Source organism: Chlorocebus sabaeus, chromosome 20 (assembly GCF_047675955.1).
Source record: "Chlorocebus sabaeus isolate Y175 chromosome 20, mChlSab1.0.hap1, whole genome shotgun sequence".
Lineage (NCBI taxonomy): Eukaryota > Metazoa > Chordata > Mammalia > Primates > Cercopithecidae > Chlorocebus > Chlorocebus sabaeus.
This window is the reverse complement of record NC_132923.1, coordinates 43,905,992-43,931,294: the sequence shown is the minus strand read 5'-3', so window position 1 is coordinate 43,931,294 and position 25,303 is coordinate 43,905,992. Positions and strand designations below refer to the sequence as shown.

Sequence of the window (25,303 nt, the reverse complement as noted above, 5' to 3'; positions counted from 1 at the left end):
GCGGGCGGGGGTGCCAATATACCATCTGGACTACAAATAGTATTAAAGATGGAGAGTCAAGGAGTGGTTGCTTCCAGAAGTTTGGTAAACTTTGTAGGGAGAAGGCATTTCCAGTTCCCTAATGGGTGGGACTGGGGAACAAGCTGAGAACGAGAAAATATTCCAGCACAGAGAACAGTCTCGGTCTTATTTTACACAGATGAACTTCACCATATCTTTGCTTCTGAGAATCAAAACTTCTCCTTACCAAGATGTCACCAATGTAAGGAAAATGACAGAGTATACACTTCATGATGGCCATATAAGAAAAAAGAATAGCTTGTGTATGGCAGCATGCAGATGATAAACAGCCCCCCCAAAAAGCTTATCTGTAATACTATGATTTGAAAATACAAAGGAGGAAAGGGAAAAGAATGCATTCTCTTTTGAGTATTGGGAGTTTGAAGTACTTGGGAGAAAATCCATGTAGATAATAAGCACAGCAGTTGAAAAGACAAATCTGAAGTTCGTAAGCAAGGTGAACGCTACAAACAAAAATCTGGTAATTATCTGAAAACAGTTGATATTAAACTTTTTGAATATCCTACTGTACTCAGCTTAATGTCTTCCTATGGATACCAGAACTCAGAAAGCGGGATACAACAGCAACTGGTCAACATGCCAGTTGGTAATTTATCAACTGCTAAGATAATTTATAAGGAACTAAGAAAGGATCTAAGGAAGAAAAAATGCTGTATGATACAAACACCTGGGAAGCTAAACACACTGGCACTTAAAAGCGCAGAGATGCTGGGAAAGGTGGCTCACACCTATAATCCCAGCACTTTGGGATGCTGAGGCAGGTGGATCACTTGAGCCCAGGAGTTTGAGACCAGCCTGGGCAACACAACGAAACCTCATCTCTACCCAAAAAAAAAAAAAAAAAAAAAAAAAAAATATATATATATATATATATATATATGCCAGGTGTGGTGGAGCGCGCCTATAGTCCCAGCTACTCGGAAGGCTGAAGTGGAAGGACTGCTTGAGCCCAGGAGGTCAAGGCTTCAGTGAGCCATGATCACACCACTGCACTCTAGTATACGTGACAAAGCAAGACCCTGTTTCAAAAAAAAAAAAAAAAAGGGCAGGGAGACTTATTATGGAGGAGGCGACTTTTCAAACACAAATGTTTGTAATTTCAAACATCTCTTTGTAATGCAACACCAGAGAAACAGGACATGAATGTGCAGCAACTTGCCAGGTAAAAGAATGGAAAATGAGTAACAAAAAACTTCTTTTAGTCCATGTGAGCTTCTATAACAAAGTATCTTGGACTGGGTAATTTTTAAACAACAGAAATTTATTGCTCACAGTTCTGGAGGGTAGGAAGCCCAAGATCAAGGCATCAGCAAGTCTGGCATAAGGTAAGGACCCATTACTCACAGAGGGAGGCTTTTATGGGGCCTCACATGGTAGAATGGGCAAAAGGACTCCCTCAAGCCTCCTATATGGCACTAATCCCATTTATGAGGATTATAGACTCCCAAAGGTCCAACATATTAATACCATCACCTTTGGGATTAGATTTCAACACATGAATTTTAGAGGGTAACAAATAGACCATAGCAAAACTACATGCCTAACGCAGAGAGGAATCACATCCTTTCACATCAACAAAATCAAGCACAAATTCATGTCTCACAGCAATAGAAATACTGTAACAAAGAAAGAATTTGGAGAAGACACAAGGAATTATGACAGGAAACAACTCAGAGACAACACAGAAGAAAGATACCTAAATGACAGGGATTTCTCTAGTTCTGAAAAATAGAGATTTCTTTTTCTTTTCTGTGTTTAAGATCAGGGCTTGGAGAAGGTTTATAGGCACCTCCCAAATATTATGATCAGAAACTAAGAGTATGGAAATTACTTTATACAGACATTCCAGACAGACAAGCGTAGCAGACTTCACTTTTAAGATTTCTTACTTTCAAGAGACTATCTTAGGCTAAGCTAGTTGCCACAGAAAAGGTAGTATAATAAATTGTTTAATTAATTATATCATCAAATTCTTTAGGAAATCAGACAACTGATAAAAATTTTAAAACAATCCTCAATGAAAATAACAAGAATAAAGACTTCAAATAAAGATCTAAAGACCTTTCCTATGATTAAAAATCATGAATTTTTAAATAGAGACTTGAAAATACCTATTTTGCTTGCAAGCTCTTCATTTCCTTGGTGTTGCTGGATGTTTTATGGAGAATATCCTCAGGAAAACTGAGGTAATGCTATGGTGGTAAAATTATAAATATAAGATGGACATTAGGTCATCTAGATCAGCCTGTCCAAAAGAAATACAATGCAGTCCACTTATGAAATGCTAAATGTTCTAGTCACTACAATTAAAAGCTTTTAGAAAAAGATAAAAAATATATATATATATCTTAAATAGAGATGGGGTCTTGAGAGCCTGGTCTCGAACTCCTGGGCTTAAGCAATTCTCCCACCAAGGCCTCCCAAAGTGCTACTATTACAGGAATAATCCACCAGGCCCAGCCTGAAATTAATTTTAATAGTTTATTTTATCAAATACAGTTGAAATGTCACTTCAACAGGTAAACAAATTTTTTTTTCAATTACTAAGACAGTATCTTTTTAAAATCAAGTTTTAAAATCTAGTACATATTTTACTCTTATAGCATATCACAAGTCAAACCAGTCAGATTTTGGGTACTCAACTGCCACATATGGTTACTGGCTACCATACTAGACAATACAGATCTAGATTTTGGTAGGATATAACAATATATAAATTAAGTTTTCAAAGATTCCTGTTTACTACATTTTTTTAAAATCAGAAAATACATTTATTACTTTAAAAAGAACCCTTTCTAGCCAGGCGCAGTGACTCACATCTGTAATCTCAACACTATGGGAGGCTGAAGTGGGCCAATCACTCGAGGTCAGGAGTTTGAGACCAGCCTGGCTAACATGGTGAAACCCCATCTCTACCAAAAAATACAAAAATTAGCCAGGCACAGTGGCGTGTGCCTGTGAACCTAGCTACTTGGGAGGCTGGGGTCAGAGAATCTCTTGAACCAAGGAGGCAGAGGTTCCAGTGAGCTGAGATTGCACCACTGCATTCCAGCCTGGGTGACAGAGTGAGACCCTGTCTCATAAATCAATAAACCCTTTCTTTTTCTTCATTCTCATATCTCAGTCCCCAAAATACGCTAAAAAGCAAAATATGATTCCAAATAACAGAATATAAAAGGGAACAAATATGGCTGTAATGCCTAAGTTTTAAACCATGCAAATAATGGCTCATTCAAAATTTAAATTAGCAACATTCCCCTCCTTAATTAAAATGCAATCCTATTATACTTGAGACTTACCTCCATAAATTCATCTCTGCCAAAGCCTTTGTGTTTTTAAAATGAAAAAAGAAAAGCACATTTAACACACAAGGGAAAAAAAAACTGTCCGATTTCAACTTTAAAGCTATCAATTATTAACTTTCATCAAATAGATCTTTGACATTACATTAAACCATTTCTTCACATCTTTCTTGGGTTGCCACATGCACTTATTTTTAAAAAGTAACAGCTGCAGTAAAACTATACAAAGAAAAAAATTTCTTTATAGAATTTGATATTTTCATGTTCCTTAAATTTTAATTTTCTCAAATGTTGCTATTTTTACACTTTCTGAATCAGAGAATCATCTACATTTGGGGAAGGGAAGAATAAACATCTACTTTATCATGCTACAAAGTATAAGTCGTATCTTATAATTTTTACTTTAGATATATAACTTCCATACCTACATTACAAACCACAGATGTAGAGAGAATTTAAATTATTATTCTTACAATTTTTCCCCAGACTTACTAGTTGGTGGGGTGATAGGACAGAACAGGAAGAAGAGCACTAAAGTTTAGTGTTTGTCATTTTACTTTATTTAATCTTATTTTTCAAAGAGAGGGTCTTGCTCTGTCACCCAGGCTGGGGTGCAGTAATGTGATCAGAGCTTATTGCAACCTTGAATTTCTGGGTTACAGCAATACTTCTGCCTCAGTCTCCTGGGCAGCTACAACTACAGGAACATGCCATCACACCCAGCTAATTCCTTTCTTTTTTGTACTGACGGGGTCTTGAAATGTTGCCCAGGCTGGTCTTGAACTCTTGGCCTCGTGCAATTCTCACGCCTCGGACTCTCAAAATCCTGGGATTACAGGCATGAGCTGCTGTGCCTAACCTTTACTTTTTACTAAAGTCAGAGAGATGTTTTTTCACCAGGATTGTTCTCCTACGGGAAAACAAGACTCATTCTCTACATACAAATCCTTCCCATGGATTCTGAGTTTTAATGATTTTTTTCCCTGTTTTTTGGAGATGGAGTCTCATTCTGTCGCCCAGGCTGGAGTGCAGTGGCACGATCGCGGCTCACTGCAACCTCCGCCTCCCAGGTTCAAATAATCCTCCTGTCTCAGTCTCCCAAGTGGCTGGGACTACAGGGGCACGACACCACCTCCAGCTAACTTTTTGTATTTTTAGTAGAGATGGGGTTTCACCATATTGGTCAGGGCTGGTCTCGAACTCCTAACCTCACGTGATCCACCCGCCTCAGCCTCCCAAAGTGCTGGGATTACAGGCATGAGCCACTGCGCCCTAACAGTTTTAATGATTTTTTAAAATACACACACACGACTCAAAATTTGAACCCAAAGTTCAAATATTTTAGTACTTCCACACAAGAATAAAGAGTGACTTAAACTTCTGCTCCTTTTATTTCTTCAAGTTCTTGTCAAAATCTCTTTTCTGAACATCTTTCAACAACTCTAATAAGGAGGTGCATTCCAAGATGGCTGAATAGGAACAGCTCCGGTCTGCAGCTCCCAACGTGATTGACGCAGAAGATGGGTGATTTCTGCATTTCCAACTGAGGTACCTGGTTCACCTCACTGGGACTGGTTGGACAGTGGGTGCAGCCCACACAGGGCGAGCCGAAGCAGGGGGGTGCATTGCCTCACCCGGAAGCGCAAGGTGTCGGGGGATTTCCCTTTCCTAGCCAAGGAAAACCATGACAGACTATACCTGGAAAAACGGGACACTACCGCTTAAATACTGTGCTTTTCCAACAGTCTTAGCAAACAGCACACCAAATTATATCTTGCGCCTGGCTCAGTAGGTCCCATGCCCCTGGAGCTTTGCTCACTGCTAGCACAGCAGTCAGATTGAACTGCGAGGCAGCAGCCTGGCAGGTGGAGGGGCGTCCACCATTGCTGAGGCTTGAGTAGGTAAACAAAGCTTCCGGGAAGCTCAAACTGGGTGGCAGGGCATAGCTGAACAAAAGGCAGCAGAAACTTCCACAGACTTAAATGTCCCTGTCTGACAGCTCTGAATAGAGCAGTGGTTCTCCCAGCACAGTGTTTGAGCTCTGAGAACAGACAGACTGCCTCCTCAGGTGGGTCCCTGACCCCCATGTAGCCTAACTTGCAGAAACCTCCCAGTAGGGGCTGACTGAAACCTCATACAGGCAGGTGCCCCTCTGGGACAAAGCTTCCAGAGGAAGGATTAGGCAGCAGTATTTGCTGTTCTGCAGCCTCCACTGGTGATACGCAGGCAAACACGGTCTGGAGTGGACCTCCAGCAAACTCCAACAGACCTGCAGCTGAGGGACCTGACTGTTAGAAGGAAAACTAACAGAAAGGAATAGCATCAACATCAACAAAAAGACATCCACACCAAAACCCCATCTGTAGGTCACCAGCATCAAAGATCAACAGTAGATAAAACCACAAAGATGAGGAGAAACCAGAGCAGAAAAGCTTAGAATTCTAATAGCCAGAGTGCCTCTTTTCCTCCAAAGTATCGCAGCTCCTCGTCAGCAACAGAACAAAGCTGGATGGAGAATGACTTTGAGGAGCTGATAGAAATAGGCTTCGGAAGGTCAGTAATAACAAACTTCTCTGAGCTAAAGAAGGATGTCTGAACCCATCACAAGGAAGCTAAAACCCTTGAAAAAGGATTAGATGAATGGCTAACTAGAATAAACAGTGTAGAGAAGACCTTAAAAGACCTGATGGAGCTGAAAACCATGGCATGAGAACTACGTGATCCATGCACAAGCTTCATTCAATAGCCTATTCAATCAAGTGGAAGAAAGGTATCAGTGATTGAACATCAAATTAATGAAATAAAGCAATGAGAAGTTTAGAGAAAAAAAGAGTAAAAAGAAATGAACAAAGCCGACAAGAAATATGGGACTAAGTGAAAAGACCAACTCTGTATTTTATTGGTGTACCTGAAAGTGACGGGGAGAATGAAACCAAGTTGGAAAACACTCTTCAGGATATTATCCAGGAGAACTTCACCAACCTAGCAAGGCAGGCCAACATTCAAATTCAGGAAATACAGAGAACACCACAAAGACACGCCTCAAGAAGAGCAACCCCAAGATATAATTGTCAGATTCACCAAGGTTGAAACGAAGGAAAAATTGTTAAGGGCAGCCAGAGAGAAAGGTCGGGTTATCCACAAAGGGAAGCCCATCAGACTAACAGCGGATCTCTTGACAGAAACTCTACAAGCCAGAAGAGAGTGGGGGCCAATATTCAGCATTCTTAAAGAAAAGAATTTTCAACCCAGAATTTCATTTCCAGCCAAACTAAGCTGCATAAGTGATGGAGAAATAAAATCCTTTACAGACAAGCAAACACTGAGAGATTTTGTCACCACCAGGCCTGCCTTAAAAGAGCTCCTGAAGGAGCACTAAACGTGGAAAGGAACAACCGGTACCAGCCACTGCAAAAACATGCCAAATTGTAAAGTCTATCAATGCTATGAAACTGAATCAATTAATGGGCAAAATAACCGGTTAACATCATAATGACAGGATCAAATTCATACATAACAATATTAACCTTAAATGTAAATGGGCTAAATACCCCAATTAAAAGACACAGACTGACAAATTAGATAAAGGAGTTTCCATCAGTGTGCTCTATTTAGGAGACCCATCTCACGTGCAAAGACGCACACAGGCTCAAAATAAAGGGATGGAGGAAGATCTACCAAGCAAACTGAAAGCAAAAAAAAGCAGGGGTTGCAATCCTAGTCTCTGATAAAACAGATTTTAAACCAACAAAGATCAAAAGAGACAAAGAAGGCTATTACATAATGGTAAAGGGATCAATTCAACAAGAAGAGCTAACTATACTAAATATATATGCACCCAATACAGGAGCACCCAGATTCATAAAGCAAGTCTGGAGAGACCTATAAAGAGACTTAGACTCCCACACAATAATAATGGCAGACTTTAACACCCCACTGTCAACATTAGACAGATCAACGAGATAGAAAGTTAACAAGGATATCCAGGAACTGAACTCAGCTCTGCACCAAGCAGACCTAATAGACATCTACAGAACTCTCCACCCCAAATCAACAGAATATACATTCTTCTCAGCACCACATGGCACTTACTCCAAAACTGACCACATAGTTGGAAGTAAAGCACTCTTCAGCAAATGTAAAAGAACAGAAATCACAACAAACTGTCTCTCAGACCATAGTGCAATCAAATTAGAACTCAGGATTCAGAAACTCACTCAAAACTGCACAACTACATGGAAACTGAACAACCTGCTCCTGAATGACTACTGGGTACATAATGAAATAAACGCAGAAATAAAAGTGTTCTTTGAAACCAATGAAAACAAACATACAATGTACCAGAATTTCTGGGACACATTTAAAGCAGTGTGTAGAGGGAAATTTATAGCACTAAATGCCCACAAGAGAAGCAGGAAAGATCTAAAATCGACACAAGAAATAACTAAGATCAGAGCAGAACTGAAGGAAATAGAGACACAAAAGCACTCTTCAAAAAATCAGTGAATCCAGGAGCTGGTTTTTTGAAAAGATCAACAAAATTGATAGGCCACTAGCAAGACTAATAAAGAAGAAAAGAGAGAAGAATCAGATAGACTCAATAAAAAATGACGAAGGTGATATCACCACCAATCCCACAGAAATACAAACTACCATTAGAGAATACTATAAACATCCCTACCCAAATAAACTAGAAAAATCTAGAAGAAATGGATGAATTCCTGGACACATACATCCTCCCAAGACTAAACCAGGAAGAAGTGGAATCTCTGAATAGACCAATAACAAGCTCTGAAATTGAAGCAATAATTAATAGCCTACCAACCAAAAAAAGTCCAGGACCAGAGGGATTCACAGCCGAATTCTGCCAGAGGTACAAAGAGGAGATGGTACCATTCCTTCTGAAACTATTCCAGTCAAAAGAAAAAGAGGGAATCCTCCCAAACTCATTTTATGAGGCTAGCATCATCCTGATACCAAAGCCTGATAAAGACACATCAAAAACAGAGAATTTTAGACCAATGTCTCTCATGAACATCGATGCGAAAATCCTCAATAAAATACTGGCAAACCGAATCCAGCAGCACATCAAAAAGCTTATCCACCACGATCAAGTCAGTTTCATTCCTGGGATGCAAGGCTGGTTCAACATACGCAAATCAATAAACATAATCCATCACATAAACAGAACCAATGAAAAAAACCACATGATTATCTCAATAGATGCAGAAAAGGCCTTCAACAAAATTCAACAGCGCTTCATGCTAAAAACTCTCAATAAATTCGGTACTGATGGAACGTATCTCAAAATAATAAGAGCTATTTATGACAAACCCACAGCCAATATCATACTGAATGGGCAAAAACTGGAAGCATTCCCTTTGAAAACCGGCACAAGACAGGGATGCCCTTTCTCACTACTCCTATTCAATATAGTGTTGGAAGTTCTGGCCAGGGCAATCAGGCAAGAGAAAGACATAAAGGGTATTCAATTAGGAAAAGAGGAAGTCAAATTGTCACTGTTTGCAGATGACATGATTGTATATTTAGAAAACCCGATTGTCTCAGCCCAAAGTTTCCTTAAGCTGATAAACAACCTCAGCAAAGTCTCAGGATACAAAATCAATGTGCAAAAATCACAAGCATTCCTGCACACCAATAACAGACAGAGAGCCAAATCATGAGTGAACTCACATTAACAACTGCTACAAAGAGAATAAAATATCTAGAAATCCAACTTGCAAGGGATGTGAAGGACCTCTTTGAGGAGAACTATAAACCACTACTCAACGAAATAAACAAGGACACAAACAAATAGAAGAACATTCCATGCTCATGGATAGGAAGAATCAATATTGTGAAAATGGCCATACTGCCCAAGTTAATTTATAGATTAATTGCTATTGCCACCAAGCTACTATTGACTTTCTTCACAGAATTGGAAAAAACTACTTTAAAGTTCATATGGAACCAAGAAAGAGCCTGCATAGCCAAGACAAACCTAAGCAAAAAGAACAAAGTCAGGAGCGTCACGCTACCTGACTTCAAACCATACTACAAGGCTACAATAACCAAAACAGCATAGTACTGGTACCAAAACAGAGATATAGACCAATGGAACAGAACAGAGGCCTCAGAAATAACACCACACATCTACAACCATCTGATCTTTGACAAACCTGACAAAAACAAGAAATGGGGAAAGGATTTCCTATTTAATAAATAATGCTGGGAAAACTGGCTAGCCATATGTAGAAAGCTGGAACTGGATCCCTTCCTTACACCTTATATAAAAATTAATTTAATATGGATTAAAGACTTAAATGTTAGACCTGAAACCATAAATACCCTAGAAGAAAATCTAGACAATATCATTCAGGACATAGGCATGGGCAAGGACTTCATGACTAAAACACCAAAAGCAATGGCAACAAAAGCCAAAATTGCCAAATGGGTCCTAAGTAAACTAAAGAGCTTCTGCACAGCAAAATAAAACTATCATCAGAGTGAACAAGCCACCTACAGAATGGGAGAAAATCTTTGCAATCTACCCATCTGACAAAGGGCTAATATCCAGAATCTACAAATAACTTAAACAAATTTACAAGAAAAAACAAACAACCCCATCAAAAAGTGGGCAAAGGATATGAACAGACACTTCTCAAAAGAAGACATTTATGCAGCATACAAATGGTCATCATTACTGGTCATCAGAGAAATGAAAATCAAAACCACAATGAGACACTATCTCACACCAGTTAGAATGGCAATCATTAAAAAATTAGGAAACAACAGATGCTGGAGAGGATGTGGAGAAATAGGAACGCTTTTACACTGTTGGTGGGAATGTAAAAAATTAGTTCAACCATTGTGGAAGACAGTGTGGTGATTCCTCATGCATCTAGAATTAGAAATACCATTTGACCCAGCTATCCCATTACTGGGTATATACCCAAAGGATTATAAATCATGCTATTATAAAGACACATGCACACGTATGTTTACTGCGGCACTATTCACAATAGCAAAGACTTGGAACCAACCCAAACGTCCATCAATGATAGACCGGATTAAGAAAATGTGGTACAGGCCGGGCGCGGTGGCTCAAGCCTGTAATCCCAGCACTTTGGGAGGCCGAGACGGGCGGATCACGAGGTCAGGAGATCGGGACCATCCTGGCTAATACAGTGAAACCCCGTCTCTACTAAAAAATACAAAAAAACTAGCCGGGCGAGGTGGCGGGCGCCTGTAGTCCCAGCTGCTCCGGAGGCTGAGGCAGGAGAATGGCGTGAACCCGGGAGGCGGAGCTTGCAGTGAGCTGAGATCCGGCCACTGCACTCCAGCCTGGGCGACAGAGCGAGACTCCGTCTCAAAAAAAAAAAAAAGAAAAAAAAAAAAAGAAAATGTGGTACATATATACCATGGAATACTATGCAGCCATAAAAAAAGGATGAGTTTATGTCCTTTGCAGGGACATGGATGAAGCTGGAAACCATCATTCTTAGCAAACTATCACAAGGACAGAAAACCAAACACTGCACGTTCTCACTCACAGGTGGGAATTGAACAATGAAAACACTTGGACACAGGGAGGGGAACGTCACACACCAGGGCCTGTCAGGGGATGGAGGGCTGGGGGAGGGATAGCATTAAGAGAAATACCCCACGTAAATAACGAGTTAATGGGGGGAGCAAACCAACATGGCACATGTATACCCTTGTAACAAACCTGCACATTGTGCACATGTACCCTAGAACTTAAAGTAAAACAATAATTTTTTTAAAAAAAGACTCCAGTAATTATTCCTTAGTTGTCAACATATACATTAAACACATCTGGTATTCTGGGGTAAATTGTGACTTGTTTGGGAACAAGCAATTCATCTATACCCATACCTTACCTACAACAATTTTAATATAGTGCTTTGTGTATTTTAGTTGCACAGTAACTATTTATCACAACCATAAAAATAAATTCAACTTTGGTCACTTACAAAATCTATACCAGAACTTATCTTTACTGTAAACTACTTCATCCTTGTATATAATAATCAACTAAACACTTAAAAATCCTTTATACCCTTCAGCACCGTCTGTAAGTGCTTTACTTTGTCAGCCCTGCCCTAGCTTCATGTCCCACTATTTTTCTATCACATACCTCCTTTTGCTCTATTTAATAGTCCCTGTCATTTCCTTTTCTCTGAGAACCTATTTGCTCATAACAGCCCTCACACAACCTAACACTCCACTTTGATCTTTCAAGATCCTCTTCTAATTTCATCTTATCCAAGAAACTCTGAGAATCTACATATTATTTTAAAAGACTATCTCTTCCCAAAACTTCTAACCAGAGGATTTGCTCAAAATCTTTCAAATGCAGTAAATGAAGGGGTAGAAAGTTAAAACCAAAACATATATACACACACTAAACCCACATAAAGTTATCATGTGGCACACCCAGCTTTCTACGGTACCCATTGAGTGCGGAGAGCCAAGAAAACCTTTAAAAGGGCTTTCTAGGAAATGATGATAAGAAAGCAGTATTTTCTATCACCAGGTTTGCATGAGTTGACTTTAGGTCCTATTCTTGGGGCTCAATGAGGCCAGACTCAAAATCTATAGTTCCTAAATCCTGTTCCCTGTGAATTTCCTTCAAGCTTCTGTTGTGTGTCTCCATCTCAATAGAAAGGGACCAAGTCTGAGGACAGGTAACTATTTAAAGTAAAAATTACCTCAGCGGTAAAAGTATAAAATTACTTCAATAATTACCTCAGCAGTAAATTTTTTTAAAGCTAAGCAGAGGTAACATTCAGAATATATTTATATATGATACTAACTCCAATATCTAATTGTCAAATAATATAAATCAATTTTTCTAACTCTGTTCAGACTTCTTCCCATGCCAAAGGAAAATATAAAACTTTACATGAAAAATTATTTCATTCTTGCCATGATGAAATAATAGAGACTAGATTTACCCTCTTTCCTGAAACCAAAAAAGACTGAACAAAATACATTAAGTTACATCAAACAATTATTTTCAAGACTTTAGGCTCCCTGAATTGAGGAGATGATGAGGGGAGTCATCGCAAGTCAGATAAGCCACATTTCAGGTACACAATGGCAGTGAGACCAAGGTGGCTAAAGTTCACAGGACACCACCAGAGATGAAAGAACTATATAGAGATCTTCAGAGATTAGTAGATCTCCATCAAATATTCAGCTGGGAACTGATCAATGCATTCATGTAAGGAAACTACCCATGGTCAGAGAATCAACCACCAGAAAAGATTAGATATAACCATGCCTAACACTCACAGAGGGTAGAGAATTATACCTATCTCCACCAGCCAGACTGGAAAAGCTACTGTTTCAAGACACACTGGGAAGAGTGCACAAAAGGGTCTCACCTCGGTAGAGTGGAATAATAGTCCTAGGCTCTGCATTACTCTAGAACAAATTCTTTTGAAGTAAGTTAACTGCATACCAGAACAAAATTCAAGAATATTTACAGGAAAATAGAACACAGTCAAACACAACAAGATAAAATTCACAATCTCAGGTATTCAATAAAAAATTATCAGGCTTTGAGACCAGCCTGAGTAACACGGTGAAACCCTATCTCTACAAAAAATACAAAAATTAGCAGGGCATGATGGGGCACACCTGCAGTCCCAGCTACTTCGGAGGCAGAGGTGGAAGGATCACTTGAGCCAAGGTCAAAGCTGCAGTGAGCCATGATCACACCACTGTACTCAAGTCTGGGTGACAGAGTGAGATTTTGTTTCAAAAAAAAAAAAAAAATTGGCATGCAAAGCAGAAGAAAGGTATAACCAATAAAGAGGCAGGGGGGAAATCAATCCATCAAAAGCAAACCAGCATTAACTCAAATGTTAGAATTACCAGAGAAGCCCATTAAAAGTTACTGTAACTGTATCCTATATATTCAAAAGTTTAATAGAGACATATTAAAAAATACTCATCTTTAACTTCTAAAGATAAAACTATAATACAATGTGAGAGATAAAAAATACACTAGATGGGATTAATAGCAACTTAGATATGGCAAAAGACAGTAGCAGTGAATTTGAATATGTAGCAACTTTCAAAAAAATAAACAAAGCATCAGTGAGCTGTGGAACAACTTCAAGTGGCCTAATATGTGTGTACTTAGAGTCTCTAAAGAGGCAGGAAAGGGACAAAAATTATTTGAAGAAAACATTGGCTCCAAAATTTCCACATTTGAAGAAAACTATAAATCCATAAGAAGTTCAACAAATCACAAATGTAAGAAACATGGAAAAAACAATGACACTTCAGAATAAATTGCTTAAAACCAGTGAAAAAGCAGAGAAAAAAGACATATACAAAGAAACAAATGTTCTTGAGAGTAACAAACAAAAAGATAAGGAACACATCAAATTTCTCACCGAAAACACGAGAGAAATCAATGAAATCACATGATTAAAATATTTGGAAAATAAAAACTGTCAACCTATTAAATAGAATTCTACAGTCAAAGAAATATTTTTAAAAATCAAAGCCAAAATTACGACTTTCTCAGACATACAAAAGCTAAATAATTCATCACCAATACCACCACACTACGTGAAATATTAAAAAAAAGTATTTCAAGAAGGAAATATCAGATGGAAATCTGGATCTAAAGAAAGGACAGGAGAGCATTAGAAATGGTAACTAGGTAAACACATAAAAGTTTTTTCTTATTATTTCAATCTCATTTAAAGGTAACTGTTGAGTTAAAAAATAATGTAGTATAGAGTTTATAACATAAAAGTAAAATCTTTGACAAAACTGGTACAAAGGACTGGACAGGAGAAATGCAAGTGTGCTATTATAAGGTTCTTACAGTACATGTGAAGTGGTATAACCCTCAAAGGCAGACTTCCAAGTTAAAGATTTATATTATAAATCTTAACCACTAAAATAACAGAGTTATAGCTTATAAATCAATAAACAAACTATAACAAAATCATAAAAATATTCAATAAAGTCAAAGATGGCAGAATTAAAGGAAACAACAATATAAGATGATAAGTTTAAATATAACAACATTAATAATCACCTTAAATGTAAATAACCTATTTTCCTCAAAATCTCAAAAACATTATGTTGTGTGAAAGAAGAGTTACAAAAGGCCACTTATTGTATCATTCCATCACAATTAAATATCCAGAATAGGCAAATCCATAGAGACAGAAAATATATTAGTGGTTACCAGGGGTTGGAAGGAGGGTGAAATGAGGAGACTAATGGGGACAGTGCTTCTTTTTGGGGTGATGGAAATATTCTGATTGGGAGTTTGGATAGTAGTAATAATTGCACAAATTTTGTGAACATATTAAAAACCACTAAACTGTACTCTTTAAAAGTGTGAATTTTAGATCCATCCCTGCTAGATTTGCTCATAAAAGGTTTGGTCATCTGACTTACTTTGACCAATAAAATTTAAGTAGAAATTATGTATACCACTCCATAGGGGATGTTTTAAGGTATTTCAACTAGATCTCTTTTCCATCTGTCGTGAGTCTGGTTTATCCCAGATAGACGCCGACTGCTGGTCACAAAACAAAGCAGTGTAAAGCAAAGATATATCCAATCTACCAATTGAGATGAACGAAATGTGAGCAAAAAATACAAGTTTAATTTAAAAATAAAATAAAATGGTTTAAATAACCCAATTAAAAGACAACGATGGTCAGACTGTATTTCTAAATGCAAAACCCAACTATATGCTACTAACAGACAAACTTTAAAGATTTTTCCTAGGTATGATGGCTCACACATGTAATCCAAACATTTTGGGAGGCTGAGGCGAGAGGATTGCTTGAATCCAGGAGTTCAAGAACAGCCTGGGCAACATAGTGGGACCCCATCTCAAAAAAAAAAAAAAAAATTTTGTAGTCCCAGCTACTTCGGAGGCTGAGATAGGAGAACTGCTTGAGGCTGGGAGATGAGGGCTGCAGTAAGCCATGATCATATCATTGCACTCCAGCCTGGGTGACAGAGTGAGACCCCGTCTCAAAAAAAAAAAGTTAAAGATAAACAAAAAAAAGAGAATACAAGCAAAAGGCTGGGAAAATATATAAGATGTTAACACTATTCAAAAAGAAGTTAGAGTGACTATATTAATATAAGATAAAGTAGATTTCCAAGCAAACATCATTACCAGAGATAAAGAAGGTCATTTTACAAGAAGATATAACAATCCTAAATGTTTATATACCTAAAATAGAACTTCAAATTACATGAAAGACAGAATTTAAAAGGAAAGAGATAAATCCACAATTATAATTTGAAGTTACTACTCTTCTCTCAATATCTGATATAATATGTAAACAGAAAGCCAACAAAGATATACAAACAATAGTCATCCCTTATCCACAGTTCTACTTGTCATGGTTTCTTTTTTTTTTGTGGGGGAGAGACAAGTCTCGCTCTGTCACCCAGGCTAGAGTGCAGAGTGCAGAGGCGCGATCTCTCCTCACCGCAATCTCTGCCTCCTGGGTTCAAGCAATTCTCCTGCCTCACCCTCTGGAGTAGCTGGGATTACAGGCGCCCGCCACCATGCCCAGCTAATTGTTGTATTTTTAGTAGAGACAGAGTTTCGCCATGTTGGCCAGGTTGGTCTCAAACTCCTGACCTCAGGTGTTCCAGTCACCTCAGCCTCCCAAAGTGCTAAGATTACAGGCATGAGCCACCGGGCCCAGCCAATCATGGTTTCAATTACCCACAATCAACTGTAGTATAAAAATATTAAACAGAAAGTTCCAGAAGTAAATAATTCAAAAGTTTTAAATTGTGTACCATTCTAAGCAACACAATGAAATCTCCTGCCATGCGCCTCTGTCCTGCCTGGGAAGTGAATCATCCCCTTGCCCAGTGTATCCATGCTGTAAGTGCTACCAGCCAGTTAATACTTAGTAACCATGTGAGTCAGTTATCAGATATACTATTGCGATATCACAGTGATTGCATTAACCCTACCCTTATTTTACTTAGTAATGGCCCCAAACCACAAAACTAGTGATGCTGGCAATTTGAATATGTCAAAGAGAAGCTGTTAAAGTGCTTCCTTCAAGTGAGACAGTGAAAGTTCTCTACTTAATAAGGAAACAAACAAAATTGAATGCTGAGGCTGCTAACATTTATGGTAAGAACAAATCTATCTGTGAAACTGTGAAGGAAAAATAAATTTATACTAATTTTACTCTTGCACTTCAAACTACAAAAGTTATGGTCACAATGTATGATAAATGCTTAATTAAGATGAAAACAGCATTAAATTTGTGAGTAGAAGTCATGAACAGAAATATGTTTCAATTGATGACAATGAGGTCTGAAACTATCCACAGTTTCAGGTATCTCCTGGGCGACTTGGAAAATATCCCCCACACATATTGGGGGACTACTGTATAGCACTAAACAACTTTATTAGAAAAGAAAGGTCACACAGACATTACAAGGTGACAAGATATTACCGATAAAGGTCAAGGACATTTCAAGACAACTTCATATCCATTTCCCTCATGAACACAGATGCAAATACATTCATCTCTCTGTATCCTTCAGAGATTGGTTTCAGGCCAAAGATACCAAAATGTGCAGGTGGTAACGTCCCTTAGATAAAATGGTATAGTATTTACATATAACCTATGCACATCCTCCTTATATGTTACATCAGCTCTAGATGACTTTTAGTACCTAATACAATGTAAATATTATATAATAATTATATGTATTTTTTATTTGTATTATTTTTTATTGCTGTATGTTATTTCTTATCTTAAAAAATATTTTCCATCTGTGGTTCTGCAAATGCAGAATTTGTGGATATGGAGGGCAGACTGTATTTCAAACAAAATTTCAGCAAATTGAATCCAATATTTTACAAAGACAACATATAATGAAGTAGGGTTTAGCTTAAGAATGTAAAGTTTGTTAAACATTGAAAAATCAATGTAATTTGCCATATTATCAGACTGAAAGAAGAAAACCATTAATGATCATTTCAGTAGAGGTAAAAAAAAAAAAAAAAAAAAGCATTTGACAAAATCCAAAATCTGTTTTACATAAATTCTCAGCAAACAAGAAATAGAAAGGGTTGTCAAGTGCAGTAGCTAATGCCAGTAATGCCAGCCTTTGGGAGGCAGAGGCAGGAGGATCACTTGAGCCCAAGAGTTTAAGACCAGCCTGGGCAACATGGCAAAACCCTGTCTCTACAAAAAAGTACAAAAATTAGCCAGGCATGCTGGCATATGCCTATAATCCCAGGAGGCAGAGCTTGGAGAATCACTTGAGCCCAGGAGGTCAAGGCTACTGCACTGACTGTGACTGCCCCACTGATTGTGCCACTGCACTACAGCAGCCTGAGTGACAGAGCAAGACCCCATCTCTAAAAGAAAGAAAGAAGGAAATGGAGAAAGAAAGAAATAGAAAGGGGCTGGTCACAGTGGTTCACGCCTGTAATCCCAGCACTTTGGGAACCCAAGTCCTTGAAGCCAGGAGTTTGAGATTAATCTAGGCAACAAAGCAAGACCCTGTCTCTACAAAAAAAAATTTTTTTTAATTAACCAAGTATAGTGGTGCACGCATGTAATTCTAGCTACTCAGGAGGCTGAGGTGGAAGGATCACTTGAGCCCAGGAGACCGAGGCAGCAGCGGGCCATGATTATGCCACTGCATGCCAGCCTGGGTGAGAGAGCAAGACCTTCTCTCACAAAAAAAAAAAAAAAAAAAAAGGAACTTCCTCAATCTAACAAAAGGCATATCCAAAAAAATACAGTTAACATCAGGCTTAACACTTTCTTCTTAAGATCAGAAAAAGAGCAGGTATGTCTGTTCACTACTTCCATTCAAATTTATACTGGAGGTTCCAATAAGTAGCAATAGTCAAGAAAATAGATAAAAGGCATCCGGATTGGAAAGAAGAAAAAGTGCTCTTATTTACAGATGATAGGCTCATCTATATAGAAAATCTAATGGAATCTAGACAAAAACCAAAAAAAAAAAAAATACCAAAACAATAACTGAGTTTAGCAAAGCTGCAGGATACATGAATCAATATAAGAAAAACAATTGTAGAGCCAGGCGCAGTGGCTCACGCCTGTAATCCTAGCACTTTGGGAGGCCGAGATAGGCAAATCACTTGAGGTCAAGAGTTCGAGACCAGCCTGGCCAACAGGGTGAAACCTCATCTCTACTAAAAATACAAAAATTAGCCATCATAGTGGCGCATGCCTATAATCCTAGCTACTCAGGAGGCTGCGGGAGGAGAATTACTTCAACTCAGGAGGCAGAGGTCACAGTGAGCAGAGATCACGCCACTACACTCCAGCCTGGGTGAGAGAGTGAGGCCCCATTTCAAAAAAAAAACAAAAAAATAAATACAACTGTATTTTCTTTTTAACACAGAAGGTGTTGACAATTGTATTTCTATATGCTAGCAATGAATAATTAAAAATGAAGTTTACAAAAACAACACCATTGACAAATAATAATTGAGAAATACATTGTTCATGGAGAGGAAGGCAATACTGTTAGGGATTTAATGCAAATCCCAACCACAATTCCAGCAGGCATTCTTAAATTCCATAAGAAATTAACAACTTGATTGTAAAATTCATTTGGGAATGCCAAGGACCAAAAATAGGCCAAAAAAAAGAACAATGTTGGAGGCCTAACACTACCTAATTTCAAGACTCAGTATAAGCCTACAATAATCAAGGCAGTATAGTGCTAGCATTAAGACAGACATAATCCTATGACTTTTTTTGTTTTTTTGAAATGGGGCCTCACTTTCTCACCCAGGCTCGAGTGCAGTGGCATGATCTCTGCTCACTGTGACCTCTGCCTCCTGAGTTGAAGTAATTTTCCTCCCTCAGCCTCCTGAGTAGCTAGGATTATAGGCACAATCCATAAAAGAACAATTTGAAATTGTGACTTAATCAAAATTTAAAATTTCTGCTCTTTAGTGGCACAAGAGAGATGGCACAGTTGAACACTGGGCAGCACTGCCAGATTTTCTTTCATTTGTGTGTGATACTCAGGAATACTTTGCATTGAACACAAAAGCTGGCAGTCTCATGGTTGTCCTGAGATGACCATAATCAATGAGAGACTGAAGACATAAACATAAATTTTACCCATACTCATTCAAGGGCCGTGTTGAAAGAGAACTTGTGGCAGTTATACGTCCTTACTGTGAGAATAATTTTTGCCTGAGACACCATCATCAGTCAGATCACAAGTGTGAAAAACTGGAAATCCCAAAGCCTTACACGGCTGCCACTCAGAAACTTGTTAAAGACATTGATTCCAAAACAGGAGAGACAGCAAGTAAACAAGGGAAAGGTGACAAAAAATAGTGAAACAGCTGCAAAGGAATTGCACTGATGAAATTAAGGATATACAATGATGGGGATAAATCACTGCCACAGGCAGAAAGTATTTGCTTTCAAGTTTTCTTACCTAAGGGGAGCAAAGAAAAGGGTAAACCAATGTTCTTTTCCATGGATGAAGCAACAAAAAGGTCACAGACTTTGCTGCTTCTCTGGCCAGTCTTAAAGATGACAATAGGCTGGGCACGGTGGGTCACGTTTGTAATCCCAGCACTTTGGGAGGCCGAGGAGGGCGGATCACAAGGTCAGGAGTTTGAGAGCAGCCTGGCCAACATAGTGAAACCCCGTCTCTACTAAAAACACAAAAAATTAGCTAGGTGTGGTGGCGGGCACCTGTAATCCTAGCTACTTGGGAGGCTCAGGGAGGAGAATTGCTTGAATCCAGGAGGCAGAGGTTGCAGTGAGCAGGGACAGTGCCATTGCACTTCAGCCCGGGAGACAGTGCGAGACTCCATCTAAAAAAAAAAAAAGTGACACTAACAGGCCAGGCACACTGGCTCACACCTATAATCCTGACATGTTGGGAGGCCGAGGCAGGAGGATCACTTGAGCCCAGGAGTTTGACACCAGCCTGGGCAACACAGTGAGACCTCATCTCTATTTTATTTTTAAAAAAAGAAAAAAAAATTAACAGCTAAGAAATTAAGGTTGTATCACATTACTTCAGGAGAAGCCTTATCCTTGGATCTTACTTTGAAACCTGGATTGCTAAATTGGACTGTCCTTTATAAAATAGTGGAAATATAATCTTGGAATATCTTAATGATGAATGACAATTTTGTAAAAATGTTGACTCTTACTTGGAATAGTCATTCAAGGATTCAGGCCAGAAATCACAAAGAAAATTCTACATACATGTTTAATCAATTTCTTTTACTACAAATACAATTTTTTTTAATTCTTTAAAGTTGCTTTTTAACTTATTTCCACTGATGTCATATTTCACATTATCATCCTTCTTTTTTTTTTTTAAAAAGAGATGGAGTCTTAGTGTGCTGGCACGATCTCGGCTCACTGCAACCTCCACCTCCCAGGCTCAAGGAATTTCCTGTCTCAGTCTCCCGAGTAGCTGGGACTACAGGCACGCACCACCACGCCCAGCTAATTTTTTTATTTTATTTTATTTTAGTAAAGACGAAGTTTCACCATATTGCCCAGGGTGGTCTCGAACTCCTGAGACTGGGCAATCCACCCACTCAGCCTACCAAAGTACTGGGATTTACAGGTGTGAGCCACAGCGCCCAGCCTACATTATCACCTTTCTATTAAATTTGAGTGTTTGTGTTTTAACTATATACTGATCCTCAATTATTAGCAAATTCTTATAATTAATTAGCTTTCATTAGGTTATGCTGCAGTTAACAACAACAAAGGTGCATTTCCTGGTGAGTATTGCCAGCTGTTGACTGGCTGTAGCACTGCTCCAAGTCATCTTCACTCCAGGATCAAAGGTGAAGGAAAGTCCCTTTTGGGAGACTGTCATTCTTTCGGCAGAGGAAGAAAGAGATGAAAGAAACTTCAGTTTTCTCTTACAAGACACATGTACCATATTTGCTTTAAGCAAGTTACATGGCCACGCCTAGCATCATGGGGGTCAGAAAGTACAGTCTCGCTGTCTACCTATATCATGATGTATAAATTGATGCGTATACATGAATTGTAGGAACTTACAGATCATAGTCATTCAATCTCCTAATTTTTGCATAAAGAATGTTAGGCCTAGGACAGGAAAATGATTTTCTTGGTATCACTTAACTGCGTTGGGGCATATTTCTGATAAAGACCCACTTCCAGTAGGAATCATCTTTTTTGTTTGTACGAATGTGTTACAAATGAGAAGAAAGTTGGGATAGCTCAACCTCATTACAGTCTGTGTATAAATACCAAAGCAAAACACCTGCCGAAAGTAACTACATTTTACCAACAAATTGAGATAGATGCTCTTGACTGATGTTTTCTATTGATACCCAGAAAAACACTACTATAAGTAGAACAGAAACTATTTCTATTTGTCCACTGTCTCTTTTCTATTCTAATTGTCATGGACATGTATAGTGGCTTTAGATTTACTTAAAGGAGTAAACTTAAAATGCTCAAAAATAAATAAAATAAGATAAAACTTCTGCTTTTTGAAAGACGCTTTTAACAGAATGGTAAGCTGCCAGCTGGGGGAAGAATTTGAAAGTCATGTGCTTGATATAAGACTTTTACCTCAAACATACAAAGAACTTTCAAAGCATAGTAATAAGAAAGCAAATAATCACATTTTTTAAAAAATCAAAGAATATATACAGATGACAAGCACATAAAAAGATGCTCAAAACCAATAGAAAAATGCAAATTAAAACCAGAGCTACTAATACCTAATAAAATGGCTTAACTAAAAAGACTGATCATACCAAGTGTTGGCAAGGATGCAGAAGAATTCATACACTGCTGGTGGGATATCAAAAAGTATAGGCCCTTTGAAAAACAGTTTGGCAGTTAAACATATACCTACCATATGATCCGGTAATTCCATTCCAAGAGAAATGAAAGCATACATCCATGCAAAGGCTTATACACAATGTTTATGGCATTTAATAGCAACAGGTGAGAGAAGAACCTATGATATTTCCACATGATGGAATACTATAAAAAGGAATCAACTATTGATATGTGCTACAGCATGACTTTCAAAATTATGCTGAGTGAAATAATCCACACCAAAAAAACTACATACTGTATGATTCCATTTCTACAAAATTCTAGAAAATGCAAACTAGAGCGGCTGCCTGTGGATAGTGGAGGGATAATGGAGATGTTCATTTTCTTGATTTTGGTGACAATTTCACAGGTGTATACATATGTCAGAATGTATCAAATTGTACAGTTTAAGTGCACATAGTTTATTACACCAATGATACATCAAAAAACCTATTAAAAGTTATTTTTGTTATGATTTTAAGCCACTAGCATCATATAGCTTGACTGAGCACAAAAGGGTGCTCTTCCATATGTATATAATGTATATATATTATAGTATTTATAATATATACTATATATTTACAATATATGTGTATGATATAAAATATTACATAATATAATAATATAATCTATTATAATATAATATCTTATAATAATATAATCTATTATAATATAATATATATTTATATATAAAAATAAATATATAAAAGAGATGATGCCCTAAAGAGCTTCTGACAACAACATGGTAAGGAAACACACAGAGTCAATATGCATTCCTAGCAGAGCAGAAAACTATTCTATTTAATACCCATTAGGAGAAAAGGATATTTTGCTTTCTATGAATAATTTATGAAAAGATTTTCCACTCTAAACCACAAATCAGTTATCTATACTGGATTAAATTATTTACGATTTACCAAAGGAGACTGTTCAGAGAGTTGAAAATTAAAAAGTGATAGTTTCATTTACTTTTTAAAAAACTGATAAAATTCAAGAAGGATTCAGGGAATTTGCTATATTAAGAAAACAAACCTATAAAGCTATTTGAGCCAGAAGAAAATTTTAGTCTCTTTTAAGACCAGTCTCCCCCCAAAAAAGACGAACACGTCTGTAAGCAACTTTGATAAATAAGAAGCCAAAAAATAGAAAAAAAAAATCTTAATGTAAGTAAATATGAATGGCTGGATTTGTATGATAATTGGAGAGAAAAAAGCCAAGCAACCTCACTCACCTATTCTGTTCTTCCAGTTTAGCCAGGAGTTCTAAGTCGTCTGGACTCAACTGTGATGGGGAAGATGGTGAAAGGGCTGGTGTTGATAGTGTGGTAGATGAGGATGTGGTATGTAATGAAGCAGATGGACTCGCCACCTGACTGGCCATCTGACTGACTGTATGCGATACTGTGTTCTTCACCCATGAGAGAGTAGAGCTCAGCTTTTCTGCAACCTTGTCTGTCGCCACCTAAAGACAAAAATAAAAGTTGCATATACTTTAGTTTCACTGTATTCATTACCGAGAACTTAATAATTCTGTCAGGATTTACTTAATAACCATCATCAGAATACTCTCTTTGAGGAATTAAAGGTAAAACCTATTTTAGTAACAACCCCTAATATCCAGCTTTTGCAAACTGTTTATTTCAGTTCTGCAGCATGAACAAATCAGAACAGTGTTCCAAACTGAGATCCATCAAGAAGCGACAAAAATCAACCCGCGTGTTTTAAAAATGAAAAACAGCAAAAATATCAAATTAAAGATATGTTGTCTAATGAAATTCTTATTTTAAAAATATACCCTCATGTATGTATGTATATGGGTGTACTGAGTCAGGATGTAAAATGTATTCTTTCTTGGGGTTTTAGTCAAAAACACATGCAAGTCAAGGAATTAAAATATGTCCCTTAGATGATCATGGAAATCCTGTAACATGACTAACAATTCAATAAAAACTGGGTGTATTTAGCATAAATAAAATGTAGTGAGGCTCTTGATCGATCTTTCTTCAAATCACTAAAGAGTGTTGTTACAGAAGAGGGACTAGCACCACAGGAACAAAATTATGCTAAATGGCTGGGTTAATAGAATGAGAGGGGCTCAAGGTAGAATTTCTAATAGTTGGCTTATTGAGAAATAGAATGGGATGCCTAGAAAAAGTAGTACATTCCCTACCAATAGCTACATTAATGTGGCAAATGTAAAAGCCAAACGTCAAGAGTCGGTTAATGGTAAGTTTCTGTTTTAGGTGGCTAACCAGGAAGAAAAAAGCCTTTAAGATTCCTCTCTAAGGCTCAATGAATTATACATATGCTCATATATTTGTCATAAACCATGCCAACCTCCTAAGCAGATATGTATACAACAAATTCAGCTGAAAAAGAAAATGTACATACTGTTCAAAGCTAATACTGGTTTATATATGGCAATCCATACAAACACACGTACACACACAAAAAAATCCTGTCCAGACTCCTGGTAGTAGGTACCACTCTCCTCATTGGTTACCCAAGCATTTCCTCCTCCCCTCAATATATACATGGCTCTTTCTCTGTCTCCACTTCCTCCACTTCAATTTAGCAGAAAAATTCCAAGTACGGAAAGGATAAAATGGAACAGCAATTCTAAGGACATAGCTAAGCCACTTAACCTGAGGACAGGGCATCCAAAAGGACAAAGATTCCATTACAAGTGCTGAATAGGGGCAAGAGTTTTATTAAACTCAAGATAACTCTCATTTTCTTTTCATTTGCCAATAATTTTCCCCTTTTAGAACTTACTTCCTTTACAAATGATATTATAGAAAGGCCCAGTGGGCTGTTACCATTGAGAGAAGAATCCCAAGAAAGAAAAGTTGAATGGCATAAGAGACCTAAGAAAGAGAAGCATGAGGCAATCATTTACGCCTGCTTCCAGGCAAAAGAAGTCCTTCCTGTCAACTCACAGATGAGCACAGCTCATCAAGGCAAAAAGCCATATAGGAACCAAATAATAATTTAGCCAAAACGTTATTTGTGCCAGGAAATGGCAGAAGCCATA

General features: G+C 37.8%; 1 protein-coding gene and 1 pseudogene across 6 annotated transcripts in view; one reads left to right on the top strand and one right to left on the bottom strand.

Annotated features, from left to right (window-relative positions):
• Positions 1 to 25,303, bottom strand: part of EVI5 (ecotropic viral integration site 5) — a 272,724-nt gene that overhangs the window by 195,582 nt on the left and 51,839 nt on the right. For all 6 annotated transcript variants that reach the window (XM_073008577.1, XM_073008575.1, XM_007977947.3 and 3 more), the window contains one exon: positions 23,502 to 23,731. In XM_073008577.1, coding sequence (XP_072864678.1) covers positions 23,502 to 23,650 — 149 coding nt within the window. In that variant the 5' untranslated portion in view covers positions 23,651 to 23,731. The remainder of the gene's footprint in view (positions 1 to 23,501; positions 23,732 to 25,303) is intronic.
• On the top strand, positions 601 to 20,061 carry LOC103225845 (AN1-type zinc finger protein 1 pseudogene; annotated as a pseudogene).